The sequence below is a fragment of the Sus scrofa genome, chromosome 11 (assembly GCF_000003025.6).
Source record: "Sus scrofa isolate TJ Tabasco breed Duroc chromosome 11, Sscrofa11.1, whole genome shotgun sequence".
NCBI lineage: Eukaryota > Metazoa > Chordata > Mammalia > Artiodactyla > Suidae > Sus > Sus scrofa.
Window position 1 is genome coordinate 22,056,339 of NC_010453.5, and position 21,158 is coordinate 22,077,496.

At 39.6% G+C, this 21,158-nt stretch overlaps 2 protein-coding genes across 4 annotated transcripts in view; one reads left to right on the forward strand and one right to left on the reverse strand.

The window, feature by feature from the left end:
• The window catches only part of GTF2F2 (general transcription factor IIF subunit 2), a 157,512-nt gene that overhangs the window by 68,929 nt on the left and 67,425 nt on the right, over positions 1–21,158 (reverse strand). Inside the window, 1 exon segment of the mRNA NM_001243628.1 lies at positions 2,994–3,075. Coding sequence (NP_001230557.1) covers positions 2,994–3,075 — 82 coding nt within the window.
• KCTD4 (potassium channel tetramerization domain containing 4) lies at positions 405–20,163 on the forward strand. Of its 3 annotated transcripts, XM_021065610.1 has the most exons (4): positions 416–659; positions 7,660–8,161; positions 13,521–13,568; positions 18,431–20,163. In XM_021065610.1, exon 4 carries the CDS (start codon positions 18,616–18,618, stop codon positions 19,393–19,395), a length of 780 nt encoding a protein of 259 aa, XP_020921269.1. In that variant the 5' UTR covers positions 416–659; positions 7,660–8,161; positions 13,521–13,568; positions 18,431–18,615; the 3' UTR covers positions 19,396–20,163. The 3 variants fall into 3 exon arrangements, with proteins under 3 accessions (XP_020921267.1, XP_020921269.1, XP_020921268.1); XM_021065608.1 differs by lacking the exon at positions 13,521–13,568 and having other exon boundaries at positions 405–659; XM_021065609.1 differs by lacking the exons at positions 416–659; positions 13,521–13,568 and having other exon boundaries at positions 7,416–8,161.

Genomic DNA, 21,158 nt, shown 5'->3' on the forward strand with positions numbered 1-21,158 from the left:
ACATGTTATGAACTATTCTAGACAACTTGGTGTGTGTGTGTGTGTGTGTGTGTGTGTGTGTGTGTATGAGTGAACAAAAATTGGTGCACATAAAACAAAAGGCAAACCTCAGGAGCTTAAAATGCACCAGGGCAAAGCTAGCAATACATATAGTAAGTCAATTATAGTATATTAAATGATATGTGCTATGAAGAAAACACACCCACAGAAGGAAATAGGGTGGTGGGAGTAGACCTTATTGGAGAAGCAGAATTTGAGAAGACTTGAAAGAGGTGAGGCAGCGAGCCATGCAGCTGCCTAGAGGGATCATTCCAGGCAGGAGAGGACGGCCGGTGCAAAGGCCCTAATACGGCAGTGCGCCTGTGCTCGGACCAAGGAGGTCAGTGTGGGTGGAGCAGAGTGAGGGAGGGGAGCGGGGAGAAGACTCAGATGGGGAGAAGGGGAAGGGAATGGTAGGTGATCACAGAGGTCCTGGGAGACAACTCAAGGACTCGGATTTTGTTTGAGTAACACAGGAAGCATTGCAAGTGACAAGTGAGCAGAGGTATGGCATGATTTGACAGATTTTAAAAGAACTGCTCCGGCTCTTGTGCTGGCAACAGACTCCAGTGGGGCAAGGGAGAAGCAGAAACTGCTAGGAGGCTACTGCAGTGATCCAGGTGAGACACAACAGCAGCTCAGGTGGGTGGTGAGAAATGGTCAGATGGCGGGTGTGTCATTATTTTGAAGGTACAGTCAGTAAGATTTTTTCTGACATACTGGATGGCTGTGAGACAGGAGTCAAAATCATAACCAGTGTTTCTGACTGAGAACACGGGGGAACAGAGCTGGCATCGGGTTGGATGAGAACGACTACTGGAGGGGCAGGTTGGAGGAGAAAGACTGGGAGTTCAGTCTTCAACAAATCTGAAATGTCTACTGGACATCCAACCAGGCTTTTGGATGTATCAGTTCAGAGTTCAAAAGAGGGCTGGAGCTTGTTTGTTCTCTCTCAAACAAATCCTGCGTTCCAGGCTCGCAGAACTACGCACAGGTCCCTGATGGTTTCCCCAAGTCTTTATGCCGGCATGTCTCTTTAGAAATTGTTCTTATTCCTTTTTCCACTTGAGCAAAACAATACAACAACAACAACAACAAAAAAAAAAAAACAAAAAAAAACTCAGCCTTCAAGACTGATGTCACACAGCATCTACTGTATGAAACTCACATGATTATCATCTCTTGAATCATAACCTGGTTCCTTAAATCATTTAAGTAACTGAAATATGTAATGGCTGCTCTTCTTGCATACTCCAAAAGGTTAAACAATCTTAATGTCTTTTTGGTAAGGAAAAAGCAGCCATTTCATAAACACAGCAGGTGACCTGCCTGATTTCATCATCAGAAATCTTTAGAAACCTTTAAAGAAATTAAGACCACAGAAAAATATCTAGGCAAGCAGCTCAGTAACCAGATTTGGCAATTTCCAATTTCAGGAGTTACTTGAAAAAGATAAATTCTGAAAAAGACTTGTATTATATAATAAACTTTATAAGCAGAAACAAAGAGAGAAACATCTTTGGCCTGTGTTCCAAAGTTATTTACTGTTATAAAAATTTTTCATTTTGACTGTCATCCTTTTACTTGCCCTAAGGAGGCACTGAAATTACAGGAATTATTGGACAAGAAAACCAGTCTCCTTGCTTCATTCCAGAGAGACAGACTTCCAATCTAATCGAGAAAAGGGGAAAAATTAAAAAGATGTGAAACGGAGGCGTTCCCGCTGTGGCACAGTGGGTTAAGGATCCGGTGTTGCCGCAGCTGCGGCTCGAATTCAATACCTGGCCAGGGAACTTCCACACTGAAGCTGATGCAGCTCAGCCAGCGTGGCTCTCCACAGAGGCTGCTGCCAGCACAGGAATGATGCGCTCCCCACCACCAGTTCTGAGCTGGAGCAACAATCTTCTAAAACCGAAGCTCCATGAGGGCAGAGATGTTTGCTGTGTTCACTATTTTCACACAGTAACCGCAGAGTAAACGGAAAAAATGTGCAATTCTAAGCTATATAGGGTTAAAATACATTCACTATAAACTATAAAAACAAGTATAATACATTTCGTCAGGGTTTAAAAAATTGCTGGCTCTTTCAAAGTCATAACGTCTGAACTATCAAGAATTAGCAACCATAACCTTTAAGTATTAATTCCAAGAAGTTAATTACATACAAGAGGAAGGGAGGAGGGACCCTGAAGCAAAATTTCTAACAAAGTAATGTTTATAAAAAGTTCTTTGTAGATCAAGAGAAAAAGATGGTATTCTAGCAACTAACTGTACTTGCTTTTTACAGTACAGTATTTTAGATAAATATTCATCATGGGAAAATTATAGCCTTTGAAAATAAAGCAGTACAAAGATTTTATTACATGTCTTTAGAGAATCAAGATTTCTAAGGAAAACTAGAAAAAAGAAGTTTAAAAAGTTTGATTCCAGGTTATATTAACACAGTAGCTTAAAATACCCCAAATTAATAGCCCAGGTTCTGAAAGTTCCCTTGCCAGAAAGTACTACTTGTTTTTTTTTTTTTTTTTTTTAATAACTGAAGTATGATTGACATATAATATTAGTTTCAGGGGTATAAGATAACAATTCAATAATTGTATACATTGCGAAGTGATCACCACAATAAGTCTGGTTAACTTCCATCAGTATACACAGTTACGAAAATTTCTTTTTTCTTATGATGAGAATTTTTAGGATCTACTCTCTCAGCAACTTTCAAATGTGCGATACAGTGTTATTAGCTACTGTCACCACATTGCATGTGATATCCCCCTGACTTATTTTATAACAGGAAGTTTGTTCTTACCTGGTTTTAAAATCAACCAACCTTTGAAGAAAACACTTTCAACAATAATCACAGTTTTTATGCAGTCAACAGGCAATCTAATATGTGTATGTCAGTCCCAAGAAAGAAATACTGGGTATTATTAAAGTTAAAAAAAAAAAGCACCAACCTCTTTAGTCTCATGTAGTTTTCACTGGCGGCAGGTCGGCATTCTGCTCTTTGTACCACTATTCCTTCCAGGGACAGCTTATCTTGAATGGAAAGGAAAAAATTAACAAAAGTATTCAGAGACAACATTTTTTATTTTCAAGATGAAACTTTGACACACTAACCGCAGTAACAGTGATTACCATCAAATATAATTAATAATAAAAATCAAAGACAGAAAGAGATTAACTTTTACAGTAGTATCACTGATCAGAATAGAGAAAAACCTTAATCTTGGCTAGGAAAAAACTAGGCTCCTGTCAAGTTTATTGATTGGGCTGCTGCAGCCCCTTGCCAATAAAAGCTTTTATACACTTCGCTCTTTCTAAAGGCAGACAGAGGCTTAAAAGGGCATAAAGTCAAACAAAAAAATGTGAAGGGTGTGGAGGCAAAATCGTCTTTGGCAGAGAAGTAAGTTTTGAGAACACTGCTAGTCTACAGCACCAAGTCAAGGATATCGATTTCAGATTATATTAACACAGTGGCTTAAAATATCCCAAATTAACAGCCCAGGTTCTGAAAGTTCCCTTGCAAAGAAACTCTTCTTTAAAAAAAAAAAAAATAATTGAAGTATAAATGACATGTAACAAACATTAGTTTCAGGTAGATGATTCAATAACGGTATACACTGGGAAGTGATCACCACAATAAGTCTATATTTTGCACACAAACAAAAATGTGCAAAAGAAAATTCCAGAATATACTGTAACTAGAACAGCCAGCCTAGAAAATACTGTGACCCTAGGCAGGTCCCAGTCTGGTTTATACCGAGTACCGGTTCTGCCTGCCAGTTGCTCTGACTTCTATTTTCCAGCCAAATGATTAATAAGGGTGTGTCCAAACTAGAGCTTTAACTGCTGTGATTATCTGTCCAAACAGAAAGGCAATTTCCCCACCATTAGTAAGAACTCTTATGGTGACCCTAACATGAAATCTAAGAGAAACAAAAACGTTACACCTACTGCGTGCCTACCAGGCACCACATCACTTTAAGGCCTCATCTTCCTTGATAATACATATATGACTGACCCATGATGGCACCACCTTTACTGCATTCTGGAAATGCATGACCACGCTTCAAAACAGTTATGGTTCAGTCCTACTTCTGGGAGAGTTCACCCAGATTTCAAGAAGAGATTCAAGAAATCCTTTGGCTCATCAGCAATGCATTTATGATTCATCTCTTCAGAGTGAATGAATGACCTCATGCATTCCACTACCATTAACTAAAATGCCTACTATGTTAAGGATACCATCTAGGCACTGCAGAATCGGAGGTGACTAAGACACAGTGCTTTCCTCAAGAAACAGAAAGTTCACTGGGGAGATAGACAAACTGACCAGAATGCAGGATGCACATAGAAACATGCCTATATGATTTATATTAGAACACTTTTCTTACCGTGACCTTTCTCAATTTTGTCTTCAAAATCTAGGGACTCATTATTATAGCCCTAAGTACTAACAGAAAACACTCAGTAACTCTAACAGTTTCAATGCAACATATGCCACCAACCTCAGGTACAGGCTGACAGATGACTGGGAAGAGCAGTGATGACAAGCATGTCTACCTAATACCAAAATATGCCAGGAAGGAAATAATAAGGTTGTGATTATTTTATATTAAATTTAAGTTTAAATATCCAAAAATAATTTCCTCTCATTAATGAATTAAGATTAAGATTAAAATTTGAATCTTCTTAAAGCAAAAACAAATCTTACATTTGAGTGTGCCTCTCCAGAGAAGCTGAAAGCTTTATCCCATCCAGCAAAATCCAACACTATCTACTGTTGCTGTCAATAACAATGACAAGATTTGGGAAAGACTCCAATGCATAGTGTCTTAAATGCACGGGGAAAAGCTCGCCATTGAAACATAAACGAATTCTTTTTTCAAAAAGAAATAAATCTAGAATACTGTCTCTGAAAATAACTGAGTTACACATCCATGTGTTTACTAATATTGAATACTAAAGAGCTACCTTTCGACACCACCTGCGAGTGTTCCCCACTTATTCAGCGGTACCTATTCCCTAAGGTCAGGATGAATTTACTTTCTACTTAAAGGTTTCTGCTGTCAACGTTCTGCACATAAAATCCAACAGGGTAAGAAGCATCCGAAGCCTCCACACATTTCGACTTGGCCACCATTCTCATCACTATGCTTCAATCAAGGTCACTCACACAAAACAGTAAAACTCACTTTCCCAAATCCTAAGTTCCTGTCCATCATACCCCCTTTTCAAATCTAAAATAGCTTTCAAATGCTTCCAAGTGAAAGGAAAAGCCTTCATCATCAGCAATAAAATTTTCCACCAATTGGCTGCTCTTAAAAAACCCCACATCTCTGTTCACTTCTCCCTTCCCCCCTCTTCTTAAATACACTTTTGGAAAACCAATTTAACTTATAATATAGCCCCCTAAGCAAGATTTAAAGCCTTCGCACATTTTTTAAAACCCCACAGGAACATGTTTTCATACTCTTTCCACAAAACCGTATTTCTTCAAAACACTGCCTAAGATTTCATAGGAAAGCTATTAAATATTATACTTCAAGGCATTTGAAAGCACTCACTTGCCCACCACTGCTATTAATTACAGATCATACTCATTAATATACTTTTACTCTGACTTAAAACAGTTTGAAAGACTGTGGAAAATATGCTCATATATTTATCAAATATTTACTGAGTGCCTTTTACGTGAAAGGTAATGCAAAAACATATCAGGAATAACAAAAATAAGTAAAACTTGGCTCCTCCCCTCAAGGGCAGAGTCCAGAACAGACACTCACAGACGGTCTGTGGCATATACGCTTAAAAAGCATTGAAGGATCACCAGAGTTTTTAATGTGGGTTTTATCTACTGATAAAACTCTATCACTAACTATACTAGACTAAGCTAAAACTTACTATACTAGAAACTAGAACTGAAAAAAAGGTTGAGAAAATCAACGTGAAAAAGGCAAAAAGCCTTGGTATTATCATGACAAATAGTTTTGATTTCACAGGCCCCTTACAGCGTCTTAGGGACCCCTCTACCCAGTGGTTTCTATATCACATTGTGAGACGTGCTGGTCTGGCAGGATGATGAGACAGGCATATATAACCCACTAGAAGCATTTTGATAGACCTCCACTTAACCCACTTCTAGGTTAGCAAGGCTCTCGGTTCCCCTCTTAAATACGGTGATGGATGCCCACAGCTCACTATATACTAGTGGGTATTAGGTTCATCTCTAGCACCCCCACACGCTTCTGCTCAAACTATGCTGGACCTTGTTGATGCTAGTTTTACTCTGTTAGTAATTATGTGATTTGATTATTTATTACATAATCCCACTAACTGTGAGTTTTCTAAGCAAACTAGGTTTAATGCTTTGGTAAGACTTGATATAAAGGTAAATTGCTAACGATTTACTGTCAAATTAGTACTCGAGACACAACCAGAGACTAGAAGAGAAACAAGTCTAGAATGATTCTGCATTTGTACTGTTTCACCATGTCTGAGTTCTTGCTCCTTTTAAAAGAAACCAAAATTGAACTCCTAAAGTAAATTAAGGGTTGAATTTTCACAAGAAAGAGAAACTGGATGCTCGGTCAGCACTGTATCCTGAAAGCAAAGGGCCCTGTCCTGCATGTACACTGGCGACTAAATGTACGTTTAAAGCAGCAGGAATACATACTAATATCATTTTATGATTCCCTACCTTCGAATTTAGCTGACCAACTATTGGTCCTTTCATAAAGGCTGTGAAATTCTACTGTACTAAGTAGAATTTGTTATGGTTTATTAGGGTTATAATCTGCCTAGAGAGGCACACAGTATTGGGTTTAAAACACACACACACACACAATATGTCTAGCTGGGAATTAAGAGCTCTGATAGAGAAAGCAGTATTTGCCTTCAAAAAAACTGGGTAGGATTTAGACTGGGAGGTGAGGCAGAAGGGCACTGAAGGTGGTGGGAAAAGCGTGAACAATGGTTTTTCTGGTCTCTTCTTTGTTTCTCTGTGTCTCTCTCAGAATTTTAAACTAAAGGACGCATACCAGAATCACTCCACCTCAGAAATCACTGGAAGGACACTGTCACAACACGTTGAAGAGAAGCCCATACGCTTATCCAACTGAAACCCCTGGAATGGCTTGGTTCCTATTTCCCCCTAATCTTGGTCATTTGCTCAACTCTTCTTTAGATTCCGGCAAATATTCCAGGATCTTTTCTCAATTTTCTCTTCTCCCCTGCTTTTTTTTGGTTAGACTGGTTTGCTAATTGGTTTCTGCTACTTGTAACCCAAAGAATCTTCCTGAGTATGAACACACACTTTTGGTGATGGCATTTTATTGATCTATATCCTGCTACTTAGTTTCAGGGGAAAAAAAAAGGAAGTTTTAAAGGTAAGTTACACAAAGTGCATCCTATAACCAGAATGGGAGCCTTCTAGTTCTGATTTTGTCACTAAATAGCAGTGTTGCCTTGGAGAAGTTACTTCATATCTATTTGTATAATGAATCCAACCTCCCTTCCTCTCTGGTTGGGAATGTTTTATTATTTATTAGTATTTATCTTGTTTGCTCTAATATGTTCTAAAAGACCTGGATATAACTAAATTTTGAGTATAAATTACAGAAAAACTGCTTCTTGGAACAACGAGAAAATGTTGAGAAGCTGCTGAAGACCTGAAAATATACAAACTTCTGTTCTAAACTGGACCCTCCTACTCTTAAACTCAATTTGAGATATACTCGATGTTGAAGAACGCAAGATGAACAACAGACTGGCACTTTTTCCAAGTTAAGAGCATGGCTGGTTTGGACAAGTTCAAGTGATAAGTAAGCAGGAAGGGTGCCTATTAGCATCGGCATGTAAGTGATGACGGCAGGTGTGTTAAGATGATGGTGCATCAGGATGTGACAGGTGTTCATTTCCACAAGACCACTCTGGATCCAGTTCAACAGGGAGGCCTTTAAGAGCACTTCCAATCTGAGCTAAAACACAAAGCTGGAAACAAGATTTTTGACTGATCCTTGAGACTCTGAAGCTACTTTCCTGATTCTTATGTAACACCTGTGTCTACCATCTCTGGAAAAGTAGACACACAATATTTCAGCAGAGCAAGAACATTTAAAAGGTAAGCCATTTTTAATATTCCTACCAGTCTCCATTGTTCTCATTTAAAAACTTTTCCTACCAGTAAAATTTTGCCTGAGGTTCACAGGGTAAAGCTGATTGAAACAAGCTACTTGGCAACTTAACAAACCAGTTGGGCGAAGGTGCAATCCCTATATTATTAAGCAGGTGTTTCTTACTGTAATCAAATTTGTGAAATGATGTTCTGATTTCTATTTAATATTCAGGAATTTTAGGAATAAAGATGATGTTCAGGTTTTTGTAAACCTACAGAGTCAAGCATTTGATTATTTACCTCGAAAGCAACAAAGTGAGTAGGTATATAAGTATTCCCCTATATTATCTGTTTATGTAACATGTTTTCTTACAATGACATTCCAATTACAAACATGCCTAATTTGCTGGGAACTCCCAATTTTATTTTTTTTATTATTTAATTTATTTATTTTTTTGGTCTTTTTGCTATTTCTTGGGCCGCTCCTGCGGCATATGGAGGTTCCCAGGCTAGGGGTCGAATCGGAGCTGTGGCCACCGGCCTACGCCAGAGCCACAGCAACGCTGGATCCGAGCCATGTCTGCAACCTACACCACAGCTCACAGCAACGCCGGATCGTTAACCCACTGAGCAAGGGCAGGGATCGAACCCGCAACCTCATGGTTCCTAGTCGGATTCGTTAACCACTGCGCCACGACGGGAACTCCGGAACTCCCAATTTTAAACCAAATACTGAAACCGTAATTTGAGGACTAGATTTAGGATGAGAAAACATTTTAGCTTCCTCACTCAAAGCATCGCTCCTCAACTTTCCCCTACGGACTGGGAGAAGAAGGTGCACGTACATTCCCACACAAGGGATGCGGTGATGCTCATCGAAGGGCATCTGCGCATGACAAGACTGGCTGCTCAGGAGTGGAAAGCGGAGTGGTTACCTCGGGTACACTCAGCTGTACAAATGAGTCTGGATTGTCCTATAAGTCTACGGAAGCCATAACAAACTTTTGATCAAAGAAGTAACTTAGTGAATATTTTAAAAACAAACATTTGTGGGTTTTAATGTTTACAAAGCAAGTTCACAAGTTATCACTCCTCCCATACTTCACACAAACAACAGTCCCCTTTTTGCTTGTTACACCACATACATGTAATTAATCAACATAAATTCTCAAATATAGATGTGGGCATGATGTTGTGATGCTGTATAAACAGACAAAATCTCTAATCTCAAAGATGCTTTCAAGAATAGGAGGTTGACTGAAACTCAGGAATAAAACACAGCTTTATACAAAATACGAAGTAATGCTATGTTGTAATAAAAAATGAAAAGAGACAGGAAAAGCATAGGACTGTAATAGTTTGTTTTAGTCAGACCTTCATCAAAGGGTGTTAACCGGCTCTGGCTGTTGCACTTGAAATTAGAATTTAAAAACAGCAAATGTGACTAAATGGACAGAAAAACAAATTCTTCAGGAAAGATTACATCTCCCAGAAAAAACAACTTTTACTATAGTACTATACTACCGTTACAGAGTACCAAACACTGTGCTAGATGTGATGAGGAAGAAAAACACAGACCCCCACACTCAGAAAGCCTGTAATATAGTTGAGGGATACAATATTAATGAAATACTTATAGACGAGCTAACAATACATTTTTTAAATCTACTGAATATGACTCAGGTTTCTTCATTTCAACCTCAGTAACGCCTGTTCTTTTTACCATGTTTAGTAATAGGAATAATACCACCTACTAGTTATGACTTTCAAGATACTTTAATATACAGTGATCCTCACAACCACAGAGTAGAAATTATGCCCCCATCGCTCAGAACTCCACTGAGCTAAGTTCACTTTCTAAGCTCATTGATTTCCTTAATACGGTAGTTCTTCATCTCCGCTTGTTCCTAAGAATCACTTAGGGAGCTTTTTAAAAACCACTGAGCCCACTCCCAGAAATCCTGCCTTAATTGCACTGTGTGGGCAAGACGTATTTTTATACCCTCTCCATATGACTCTAATATGCAACAGCCAGGGTTGAGAACTGCTGCCGTGCTATCTCTCTCTTCTCCTCACCCATCTTTTCCACTATCTATATCTCTGTTGACTGTATTTTCTGGTGGTAACAGCTTTCAGAACTACTCAAATATTTCATCAAATCTAAGATACCATCAACTGTAATATATGCCATTATTTCACATGCCACCAAGAAAGACAAAATACTACCATGAAATTTTATAAGCCAATGATTTTAAGACATATCCTGATTTCAGAAATACCAAATGTGAAAAAGTGTGCAATATGATAGCGTTCCCCTTCCCTGATTTATAATCACTCTACTCTACTCTGTGAGTAAGAAACTCCATTTCCTCCTCTGAACCATCATCTCCTGGCCTGCTGGTCCTGCCCCCCGGCACCCCTATCCCGCACACAGCATCTCATCACTAAAGACACAAGGAGATCTAAAGAGAAGATGATAACAGGAACAGTGGCAGGGGACAGCATTTGGGAGCAGAGATCCTTTTGGTCATAGATTTCATAACAACATTAACTTTACAAGTTTTCAGAGTCGGGAGTTCCCGTCGTGGCGCAGTGGTTAATGAATCCGACTAGGAACCATGGGGTTGCGGGTTCGGTCCCTGCCCTTGCTTGTGGGTTAACGATCCGGCGTTGCCGTGAGCTGTGGTGTGGGTTGCAGACTTGGCTCGGATCCCGCGTTGCTGTGGCTCTGGCGTAGGCCGGTGGCTACAGCTCTGATTCGACCCCTAGCCTGGGAACCTCCACATGCCGCAGGAGCGGCCCAAGAAATAGCAAAAAAAAAAAAAAAAAGACAAAACAAAAAAAAACAAGTTTTCAGAGTCATGTCCCTCATGTGAGATTGTAGACAACAGTTATTAACTTAAAATATCTTCTGAAAGAGAAGGCAAAATTTTGTTTTGCCAAATAGCACTATAAAAATGAGTTCTATACAATAATATAATTTCAGTGTTCATTTGATGGCTCATAGAAGTGCTCTGCTCATCTGGTTACAATAAAAAAATTTTCCAGTGAATAATAATGCATAGTCTGCAATTCAAAAAAAGAGCAAACTCATTTTTAAAAACTTAAATGACTTCTGCTATCAGGATTATAAAACACAGGTTTCCCCTGAAACTTTCATCTCCCAAAGCACATTTAAAATATGAATATGATTTGTAAATTGTTTTCAAGATGACCTCTGTAATGAAAATCAAAGAAATGTGCAAAGGAATTTTGCTGGGACTTGTCGTTTAATCGTTGTTTTTGTTTGTTTGTTTGTTTGTTTGCTATTTAGGGCCGCACCTGCAGCATATGTAGATTCCCAAGCTAGGGGTTCAATCGGAGCTATAGCTGCCAGCCACAGCCACACAGGATCCAAGCCATGTCTACAACCTACACCACGGCTCATGGCCATGCCAGATCCTTAACCCACTGAGCGAGGCCAGGGATTGAACCCACCACCTCATGGTTTCTAATCAGATTCGTTTCTGCTGTGCCACGACAGGAACTCCTAATCAATCATTTTTATTAGGGCTCCTTTGGATACAAAGTGCTTTAATCTTTTCTACACTCAAGTGAGGCTTAAAAATTTGCCTATGTTAGCAGTTTCCTGGGCTTCTTTGAAGACTTAGTTCAACACTACGAACCATTTACAAGTGTATTCATCTGACTGGAATTACACACCCACATCACGTTCCTGCCAGATGCTATAGTGAGTGAGTCTCAGGGGCATTCAAGCACTTTGCATAGCTGGTGAGAATCTGGTCAATCACCTCCATCAGGTAGCTGAGGCAGGACTTGTGCTGATGCGACAAGCCCAGTAGTAGACAACATCCAATGAAGAAACATTATATTTCAAAATGAAACTAAAGTTTTGACATTCAAATAGAATTAGATTAACACAGAAAAACCCCTGATTCTTAAAATATGTTAAAACATTACACTGTTAATTATTTTTATTTTTTTATTTTTGTGTCTTTTCTAGGGCCTCACATGCAGCATTATGGAGGTTCCCAGGCTAGGGGTCTAATCAGAGCTGAGCCGCCAGCCTACACCACAGCCTCAGCAACCTGGGATCCGAGCCGCGTCTGTGACCTACACCACAGCAACACCGGATTCTTAACCCACTGAGCAAGGCCAGGGATCGAACCCACAACTTCAAGGTTCCTAGTCAGATTCATTAACTACTGAGCCACAACGGGAACTCCTATTTTTATTTTTTAACAACAAAAAAAAGAGGCTAAAGCAACATGATTATAGCTGACTATCAAAATGAATGCTCCGCACATTCAATGCTATTGACAGGATGCTATGAAGAAGAAAGACACGCATTAAAAAGAGAAACTTAGCTTGTGAAAGGCATAGGAAGGTCAAGCCAAAAAGGAATCAGAGGACATGAAAGTCAGATGGCTAAGTGGTAGCCAGATTTTGGAAAATGAACAAAGATATCATCACAGAATCAAGTAGACAGGTATCAAATTCAAGTGAAGAAGAAAGACATAGATCAATAAGCCTTAAAAAATGTGGCGAAGTTGAGGGCAGAGACACAGTGCCAGATTTAAGTAAAAATGGACAGTGGCTGCTCTTCCTTGGAGTTGGTTTTCATTTCTTTCTTTTCTTCCTTTTTTTTTTTTTTAAGGGCCACATGGGAGGCACATGGAAGTTCCCAGGCTAGGGGGTCGAATCAGAGCTGCAGCTGCTGGCCTATGTCATAGCCACAGAAACACCAGATCTGAGCCACATCTGTGACCTATGCCACAACTTGTGGCAATACTGAATCCTTAACCCCCTGAGGCCAGGGATGGCACCCACATCCTCATGGATACTAGTCGGGTTCTTAACTTGCTAAGTCACAATGGGAACTCCTGGTTTTACTTTCCTCTAAGGTAATGGGGAAGTAATCTTTTTTTAAAAGCAGGCATTAATGCATACAGGTGAAAATAACCAAAAGGATTTGGTAGAGGCAGAGAATGGGAAAACAGAAGCCCAGTGTTCCTGTTAAAGGCAGCTTCTGAGACCATCTCTTTTCCTTGAAAAGGAGTGTCTGGAAATTCCCGTTGTGGCTCAGCAGTAATGAACCTGACTAGTATCCATGAGGATGCGGATTCAATCTCTGGCCTCAAACAGTGGGTTAAGGATTGGCATTGGCATGAGCTGTGGTGTAGGTCACAGATGTGGCTTGGATCCCGCATTGCTGCGGGTGTGGCATAGGCCAGCAGCTGCAGCTCCAATTTGACCCCTAGCCTAGAAGCAGCCCAAGAAATAGCAAAAAGACAAAAAAAAGAGAGAGAGATAGCTTCTTCTTCTTCTTTTTTTTTTTTTTTTTTTTTTTGCTTTTCTTAATCAGATTCATTTCCGCTGTGCCACGACAAGAATTCCAGGAGAGAGCTTCTTGGTAAGGTTCCACTTCCTTCCATGGCAGGGGTATATCTCTGGCATGTAAATGGAGCAAGGACATATTAATGATGATGTCTTATGTCAATCACAGTGGTGACAATGACCTCTTTTCCCATCAATGGTTGGTAGATAGATGGGAATTACCACTGTCCTGGGATGAGTTCTGCCTAATGCAGACAGTGGAAGATTAGAGTCACCATGTAGTGGAAACATTTTGCTAAAATTTGGTTTGGCATTAGGCCTAACCAATGATATACTCATACCAAGAACCTGACAATGGCACTGTTTAAACCCTCAGAGGTGGCTATCATCAACAGGAACACAAATAACAAATGTCAGTAAGGATGTGGAGAAAAGACAACTCTCATACACTGTTGATAGGAATGTAAACTGGTGCAGCCACTGTGGAAACCAGCATGGAGGTTCCTCAAAAAACTAAAAATAGAGCTATCATATGATCTAGAAATTCTAGTCCTGGGTATACACATGAAAAAATGAAAAGATAATGCACCCCAATGTTCACAGCAGTATACTATTTACAATTGTCAAGATATGGAAGCAACCTAAGTGTCCATCAACAGATGAATAGACAAAGAAGATGTGGTAACACACACACACACACTGGAGTAGTACTCAGCCATAAAAAAGAACAAAGTGGAGTTCCCATCGTGGTGCAGTGGTTAACGGGTCCGACTAGGAACCATGGGGTTGCGGGTTCGGTCCCTGCCCTTGCTCAGTGGGTTGGGGATCCGGCGTTGCCGTGGGCTGTGGTGTAGGTTGCAGACGCGGCTTGGATCCTGCGTTGCTGTGGCTCTGGCGTAGGCCGGTGGCTACGGCTCCGATTCGACCCCTAGCCTGGGAACCTCCATGTGCCGAGGGAGCGGCCCAAGAAATAGCAAAAAGACAAAAAAAAAAAACAAAAAACAAAGTTTTGCCACTTACAACAACACGGATAGAACTGGAGGATATTATAATAAGTCAGACAGAAAAAAGACAAATACTATATGATAACATTTATATGTAAGAACTAAAAAAAATTTAAAAAAGTCAGATAACACCACATGCTGGAAAAGATGTGGGGAGACAGGAACCCACAGGCACTGCAGCGGGAGAATGTATAGACAGAGCTGATCTCAGGAGTCATGTGGCAATTCTAATTGAAACAGAACATGGCCAACAAGCCCTGCTCTGGGAATCTACTGCACAGACTTTCAGAAACATGCCTGAAATTGTTCATCTCAGCAAGGAATTGAGGCAACCTGGGTATCCAATACTATGCAAGCAAAAGCAACATTTACCGGATGCAAAAGTGTTGAAGTTATTATTGTGCCATCCAGAAGTGGTGCAACAGATGTATAAATAAACATATGAGAAAATAAGTAAATCTTCAAAGTTGGCTAAAGGGCTATTTTATATGTGTGATTACAAATGTCTATGACAAGCGGCCCAAGAAATAGCAAAAAAAAAAAACCAAAAAAAACAACAACAAATGTCTATGACAGACACTTTGTTTTGTTTTTGTCTTTTTAGGGCCACACCTGCAGCATATGGAAGTTCCCAGGCTAGGGGTTGAACTAGAGCTACAGCTGCTGGCTTGCACCACGGCCACAGCAACGCCAGATCCGAGCCACATCTGCAACCTATACCACAGCTCATGGCAACACTGAACAGCGCCAGGCATCAAACCCGTGTCATCACGGATACTAGTCGAGTTTGTTACCACTAAGCCCCAACGGAACTCCTATGACAGACACTTTTAACAAACATATCTTTCTGCATGCAAAGCAGATGAAATCGTCAGGTCTAGTGGTCGAGTGGATCTAAGTGAGCTAATCTGTGAAGGGCAAGTTAAGCCCCTCTGCTGAAACCATCGAACTGATTAACTCCAGTTCGTGCTGGCAGTGAGGCAGAGAAACATAGTCACATCAACTGTGGATGTTTGCCCTGAAACACTTATCAGCACCATTTTTACAGTTTTTAGGGCCATGTGGACTTGAATGACACAACCCCTCCCACCCACCAGCCCCCAAAATAGGCAAATATAAGCTTAGACTAAAAAGTAGACAACCCGGCTCTCCCCTAGGGGGCATATGTACAACCACAGCAGCAATGATCAACAGAGCCCTGCAATTTCTGTAAACGGCAATCATCTTGCTTTAACGGGGATGGAGGAGTAATGCAGAGATGGTGGGGCCTACTTGGTACCATTTCTCTTTCTTAAGATTGCAAGTTGGGAGCAAGAGGACATAAATGAAAAGTCCTATGGATTCTTATCAGTTTCTAGAGAGGCGCCAGCACAAGGCTTCTATCACACTACTGTTGCCAGGCCACGGATGGCAAACAAATCATATGGGTCAGGTGTGCAGGAGCCAAGAACACCAGAGTAGAGACTAAAGTAAGAAAAAGCAGTCAAGGGTTAGAGGCACATGATGAGGTAGTTCAGGGCCTGTCAAGGCAAGCCAGCAGAAACAAAGAATCAGTAGTTTTGAAAGGCAGGAAGCAGAAGTCAGAAGTGAGCAAGTTGGCATGTGGTCCTAGGGTGATGGCTGAAGAAGTCAGTGGTCCAACTTCCTGCAGTCTTGCCTCCCGCCCCCTCCCCCCATGGAAGCCCTGCCTCTAGCAGCACCAGCTTTAAGGCTTCCCCACGAAGGCATCTGCAAATGGGCCAAACAGTGTGTAAGGAAGCAGACTAAGCCTTACAGAGAATTCAACTATACCACTTCAAACATACAGAGAAAATTCTAGCATAGTCTCCACCACTATCAACAGTTATATTCTATTGATTCTGATGCTCCATAAAGCTCACTAAAAGAGGACTATACCTGTAAGTGAAATTGGCATGCCCTCACTGACTTTGCTATTGCATGCTGCTATTCTTACGCACTGACTGTTTTTTTTTTCTCTTTTTCTTTTTTTTTAGGGCGGAACCTGTGACATACGGAAGCTCCCAGGCTAGGGGTTAAATTGGAGCTGCAGCTGCTGGTCTATGCCACAGCCACAGCAACTTGGGATGTGAGCCACATGTGTGACCTACACCACAGCTCATGGCAATGCTGGATCCTTAACCCACTGAGTGAGGCTGGGGAACACGCATCCTCATGGATACTAGTCAGCCTCCTTATCCATTGAGCCATGATGGGAATTCCTGCAAATAGTGCACCAACTATTAACATAAGAATTACATGAATATATTTTTAGGTTGCAACCCCCCCAAATCTTTTCAATATTTCAGAAAAAAAGATCCATAGGTAAGGCTTGATTTCAAAAACACAAAATCAGCACATCTGAAATTGTTACAATATACAAGCAAACTTCTCAAATGATGCAGTATTGAGAAGAAGCTTTAGACTGTTAGCTTACTATTAACAGGATATAAAGTTCTGGATAAAACACTAAAAACTCTCTAGAAAGCAACCTTATCTTTGGCGAAATTTTATCTTTGGTTCGATGTCACGGTCTCTCAGCAGAAACTCAGCCCTAAAAATGCTATGCCTCAGATTTCTAGTTTAATTTCAAAGGACTTTCTGACAAATTCGATACAAAAAGACTCAATTCAAAAAGTGCTATAATTAAAAACAAAATGTTTTTTACCTGAAGAAAATCTAACATTGTTTAGAGAAAATACAAGGCAAGCATTTTTAGAAGAACCTGTACCAATATTTTATCAACACAAAGTTGAAAAAATTATATATATATATATATCTTTAATGTAATAAAAACATAAATCAACTTAACAACATCTAAAGTCCAACTCTGAAAACAATGCAGTTCCTCAGAATAATTCTGCAGGTGGAATACAAGTGCAAGGGGGACGATGTTCTCATTTCTTACCACTGGGCCTTTAAATTCTAGAAATGAGAACTCAGACCTCTAAAATGCTTTGGAAGCCAGTTACAGGGGAAGGAGGAAAAAAAGGAGGAAAAAAAACCATACACTGTTCTAGCTCCAAAAAAAAAAAAAAAAAAAAAAAAAAAAAGCTAGGCTTTGGTCTTTTCTCTCCCTCTTTGTGAACAATGAAAACAAACAAAAAAAATAGCAGCAAAAGAAACGAAACGAAACTAACTTGGCCCATGACACTATTTTACAGCAGGTATTCTGAGTCTGTCTCTCTGCTATCTTCTCGAGAGAGCATGTGCACACACGCGCGTGCACGCACGCACACACGCGCGCACACACACAGTTACGGTATTTTCCACAGCATTCTGTCTTTGTTCAGCAGTGAAGCAGGTTTAGGATGAAACAAGCTTATACATTTTCCATAAGAAACCCTTCCCCCCAGTAAAGATTATTGCAAAGCCTATGTGATTTTTATCTTTAGGGTTAAAAAAAACACCCCAAAAAACAAAGTGACAGAACCTTTTGTTAAGAAAATTTCTTCTTACTCGCTAAAGACCCCCAAAGCAGAATCGCATGCAAATCCAATTAAATTCAAGTATAATGTCACAAAAAACAGGTTTAAATATTCTCATTTGTGTCCCTTAACATAACTAGACCACCGTGAAATGTGTGAATTTCTATAGGACAGAAAATTCCATACGCCCAACTCTTTTCTCTTTGGGTTTCCTATTTATGATTTCCGTTAAAAAATGATACTAATGCAACATACATCATTCTCCAAAAGACGACAGTATTATTTAATATTAAGCCTGCCTGATTAATAACTTAAAAGACATTTAGAAGTGGCTAAAAATTCACACTTAGCTGGAGAATTAAACATTAGTAACTGCTTAAATGCCAACAGAAATTCAATTCACTGAGTAACTTTTATTACTTCAAAGAATACACATCAAAGTCTTTTCACAGCAAGTTCCTTCCCTGATACGGTTAAATGCAAATTATCTTTTTTCCGCCTTACTCCAGAACGCTCCTGCACACATAGCTGATACGCCACCTACTGCAAAACCGAGCTGACAGCGCAGGCGATGCTGCCAGCATTTCCATTCCATCACCAGGCTGGGGCTGAATAAAGGCGTGTTTGTGTGGTAGTGTTTCTTTTTTAAAAATCTCAAAGCCAAGAAGAACAAGCTGCAATTGCATTTCCGAACATGGAGCGTAAAATAAACAGAAGAGAAAAAGAAAAGGAGTATGAAGGGAAACATAACAGCCTGGAAGACGCTGACCAGGGCAAGAACTGCAAATCCACCCTGATGACCCTCAACGTTGGTGGATACTTATACATTACTCAGAAACAAACACTGACCAAGTACCCAGACACTTTCCTCGAAGGTATAGTGAACGGGAAAATCCTCTGCCCGTTTGATGCCGATGGTCACTATTTCATAGACAGGGATGGGCTCCTCTTCAGGCATGTTCTAAACTTCCTACGAAATGGAGAACTTCTACTGCCCGAAGGCTTTCGAGAAAATCAACTGCTTGCACAAGAAGCAGAATTCTTTCAGCTCAAGGGACTGGCAGAGGAGGTGAAGTCCAGGTGGGAAAAAGAACAGCTGACACCCAGGGAGACTACTTTCTTGGAAATAACAGATAACCACGATCGCTCACAAGGACTGAGGATCTTCTGTAATGCTCCTGATTTCATATCAAAAATAAAATCTCGTATTGTTCTGGTATCCAAAAGCAGGCTGGATGGATTTCCAGAGGAGTTTTCAATATCGTCAAATATCATCCAGTTTAAATACTTCATAAAGTCCGAAAATGGCACTCGGCTTGTCCTGAAGGAAGACAACACCTTTGTCTGCACCTTGGAAACTCTGAAGTTTGAGGCCATAATGATGGCCTTAAAGTGTGGTTTCAGACTGCTGACCAGCCTGGATTGTTCCAAAGGGTCAATTGTTCACAGCGATGCACTTCATTTTATCAAGTAATTACCTGTGTCATGAACAAAGGCAACAAGCATGCAGCCAGCAAGCTTCGGAAAACCACAGCATCAGAGGCACCCCAAATAACGTGCCCAGCTAGCTCTGTACTCAGAGCCCTGCTGCTAATCAATTACTGTGAGCTAACGGTATGTAAATCCTATTGCTAAAGATGTCCTTCTCTAGGGTGTTCTGCAGATCAGACTCGTACACTTAAAGTGAAAACAGTGATCCTCTACATAGTGTAAATAAAGACTGAACGCTTTTGCTATTTGTTTATTTTTCCTTAAGCTGTCGTTCAATCAGAATGTCTTGGGTACTTGCACAATGAACAAGCATCATGTACGTTATCTATCGTGCTTTTAAATAAATGGTAACAAAATATTTTTAAGGGACTATAGATTTAAATCCCTTCTATTTATGGCAAAAATCTACGAAGAAACTGCACTGGCAAAATTAACCATTGAGAGCAAGATAGATGTGCAGATCTACTAAAACAGAGCTGTGGTGAAACCAAGTGAGACTGTAAGAAGGTATTAAAGCTGTGGATTTCATTTTTAATGGTAGGCACCAAAAGCTTGTTCCTAGTTCCTGTATTTCATACTAGAATTATAGCTGAATTGATATATTGTTGAAAATTCCTAGAAAACTGCTTGACGACAATAAAAAAAATGAAAGTGCTACTAACTTCTTTGCGTGTATTAATAATTTAAAAAGTTTACATGTGCCACTTTACCTTTTGATGACTTCACACAGTATTATGCATTGATGTGGTCAACTGCCAGGCTACAGTAATCCTGGCTGGACTCACAAGTGACAAAAATCAGGCAATTCATTTCTTTGCAGGCTGAGCTCCAATATAGCATGGATAACTTAGTCACAACAGAGAACATGGCAGGAGAATAATAAAGGAGTTGATTTTCAGAATCATCTTAAATATCTATTGATTTTTCATGTTCAAAAATATCAGATGAGCATCACTAGACATTCTTCTTATGAAGAACTTTACTGATTTTTTTTGGTATCTCTTTTAATGCTAAATCTCAGACGCAGTGAGTTCTGTCAATTTCTTTACTTCATGCTGAACAAGAAGTTATTTTTAAAAATAAGTTTTATATATGGCTATCTCAAACAATCTAGAAACTCAACTTTAAATGTGAGTGCATTGTTCTCCTTCCAAAGAACAGCTACTCATTTATTTCTATGCAACTTATCTTCATTGGCTTCTAAGAACAAATCACATCTTAAATTTGCTCCTTTAAAATTTAACCATTAAAACTGGTAATTAAATAACAATTAAAAAAACTGGTAATTAAATCTTAACTTTAACAAAATATTTCTGAAAATCTTTGCTGAGGTTACACAAATTGGCATATGGCATATATGCCAAAAGTGTGCTTACAAATAAAAACTTAGAATAAATTAGCAGCAGAGCCACTATTCGTTCTCAGAGCTATAACTGACTTCCCATTAACAACATCTTAGGTGATACAAAAAAGTTGGCTGTAAGTACTAAAAGAAGTATTTTAAAACTCACTGTACAAAAAAGTCCTTTAAATATCCACATTAAAAACAAAAACCTCCACATCAACCACACAATCTTCTTTCTGTATAACAAGAAAACAATGTTTCTATTAGAACATCAAATTATGTTATGTGTTTAAAAATGGCTTAATCAGGATTTAAAGGAACTATGAAAACAGAGGGAAAAAAAGTAAAATTGATTTTAGCAGTCACTATTATTGAACTGTTTATATACCTCTCCAGCTTAT

Bases quoted from the DNA above. Each gene is read 5' to 3' on its own strand.
- KCTD4 (XM_021065608.1), top strand. From the start codon at position 18,616: ATGGAGCGTAAAATAAACAGAAGAGAAAAAGAAAAGGAGTATGAAGGG.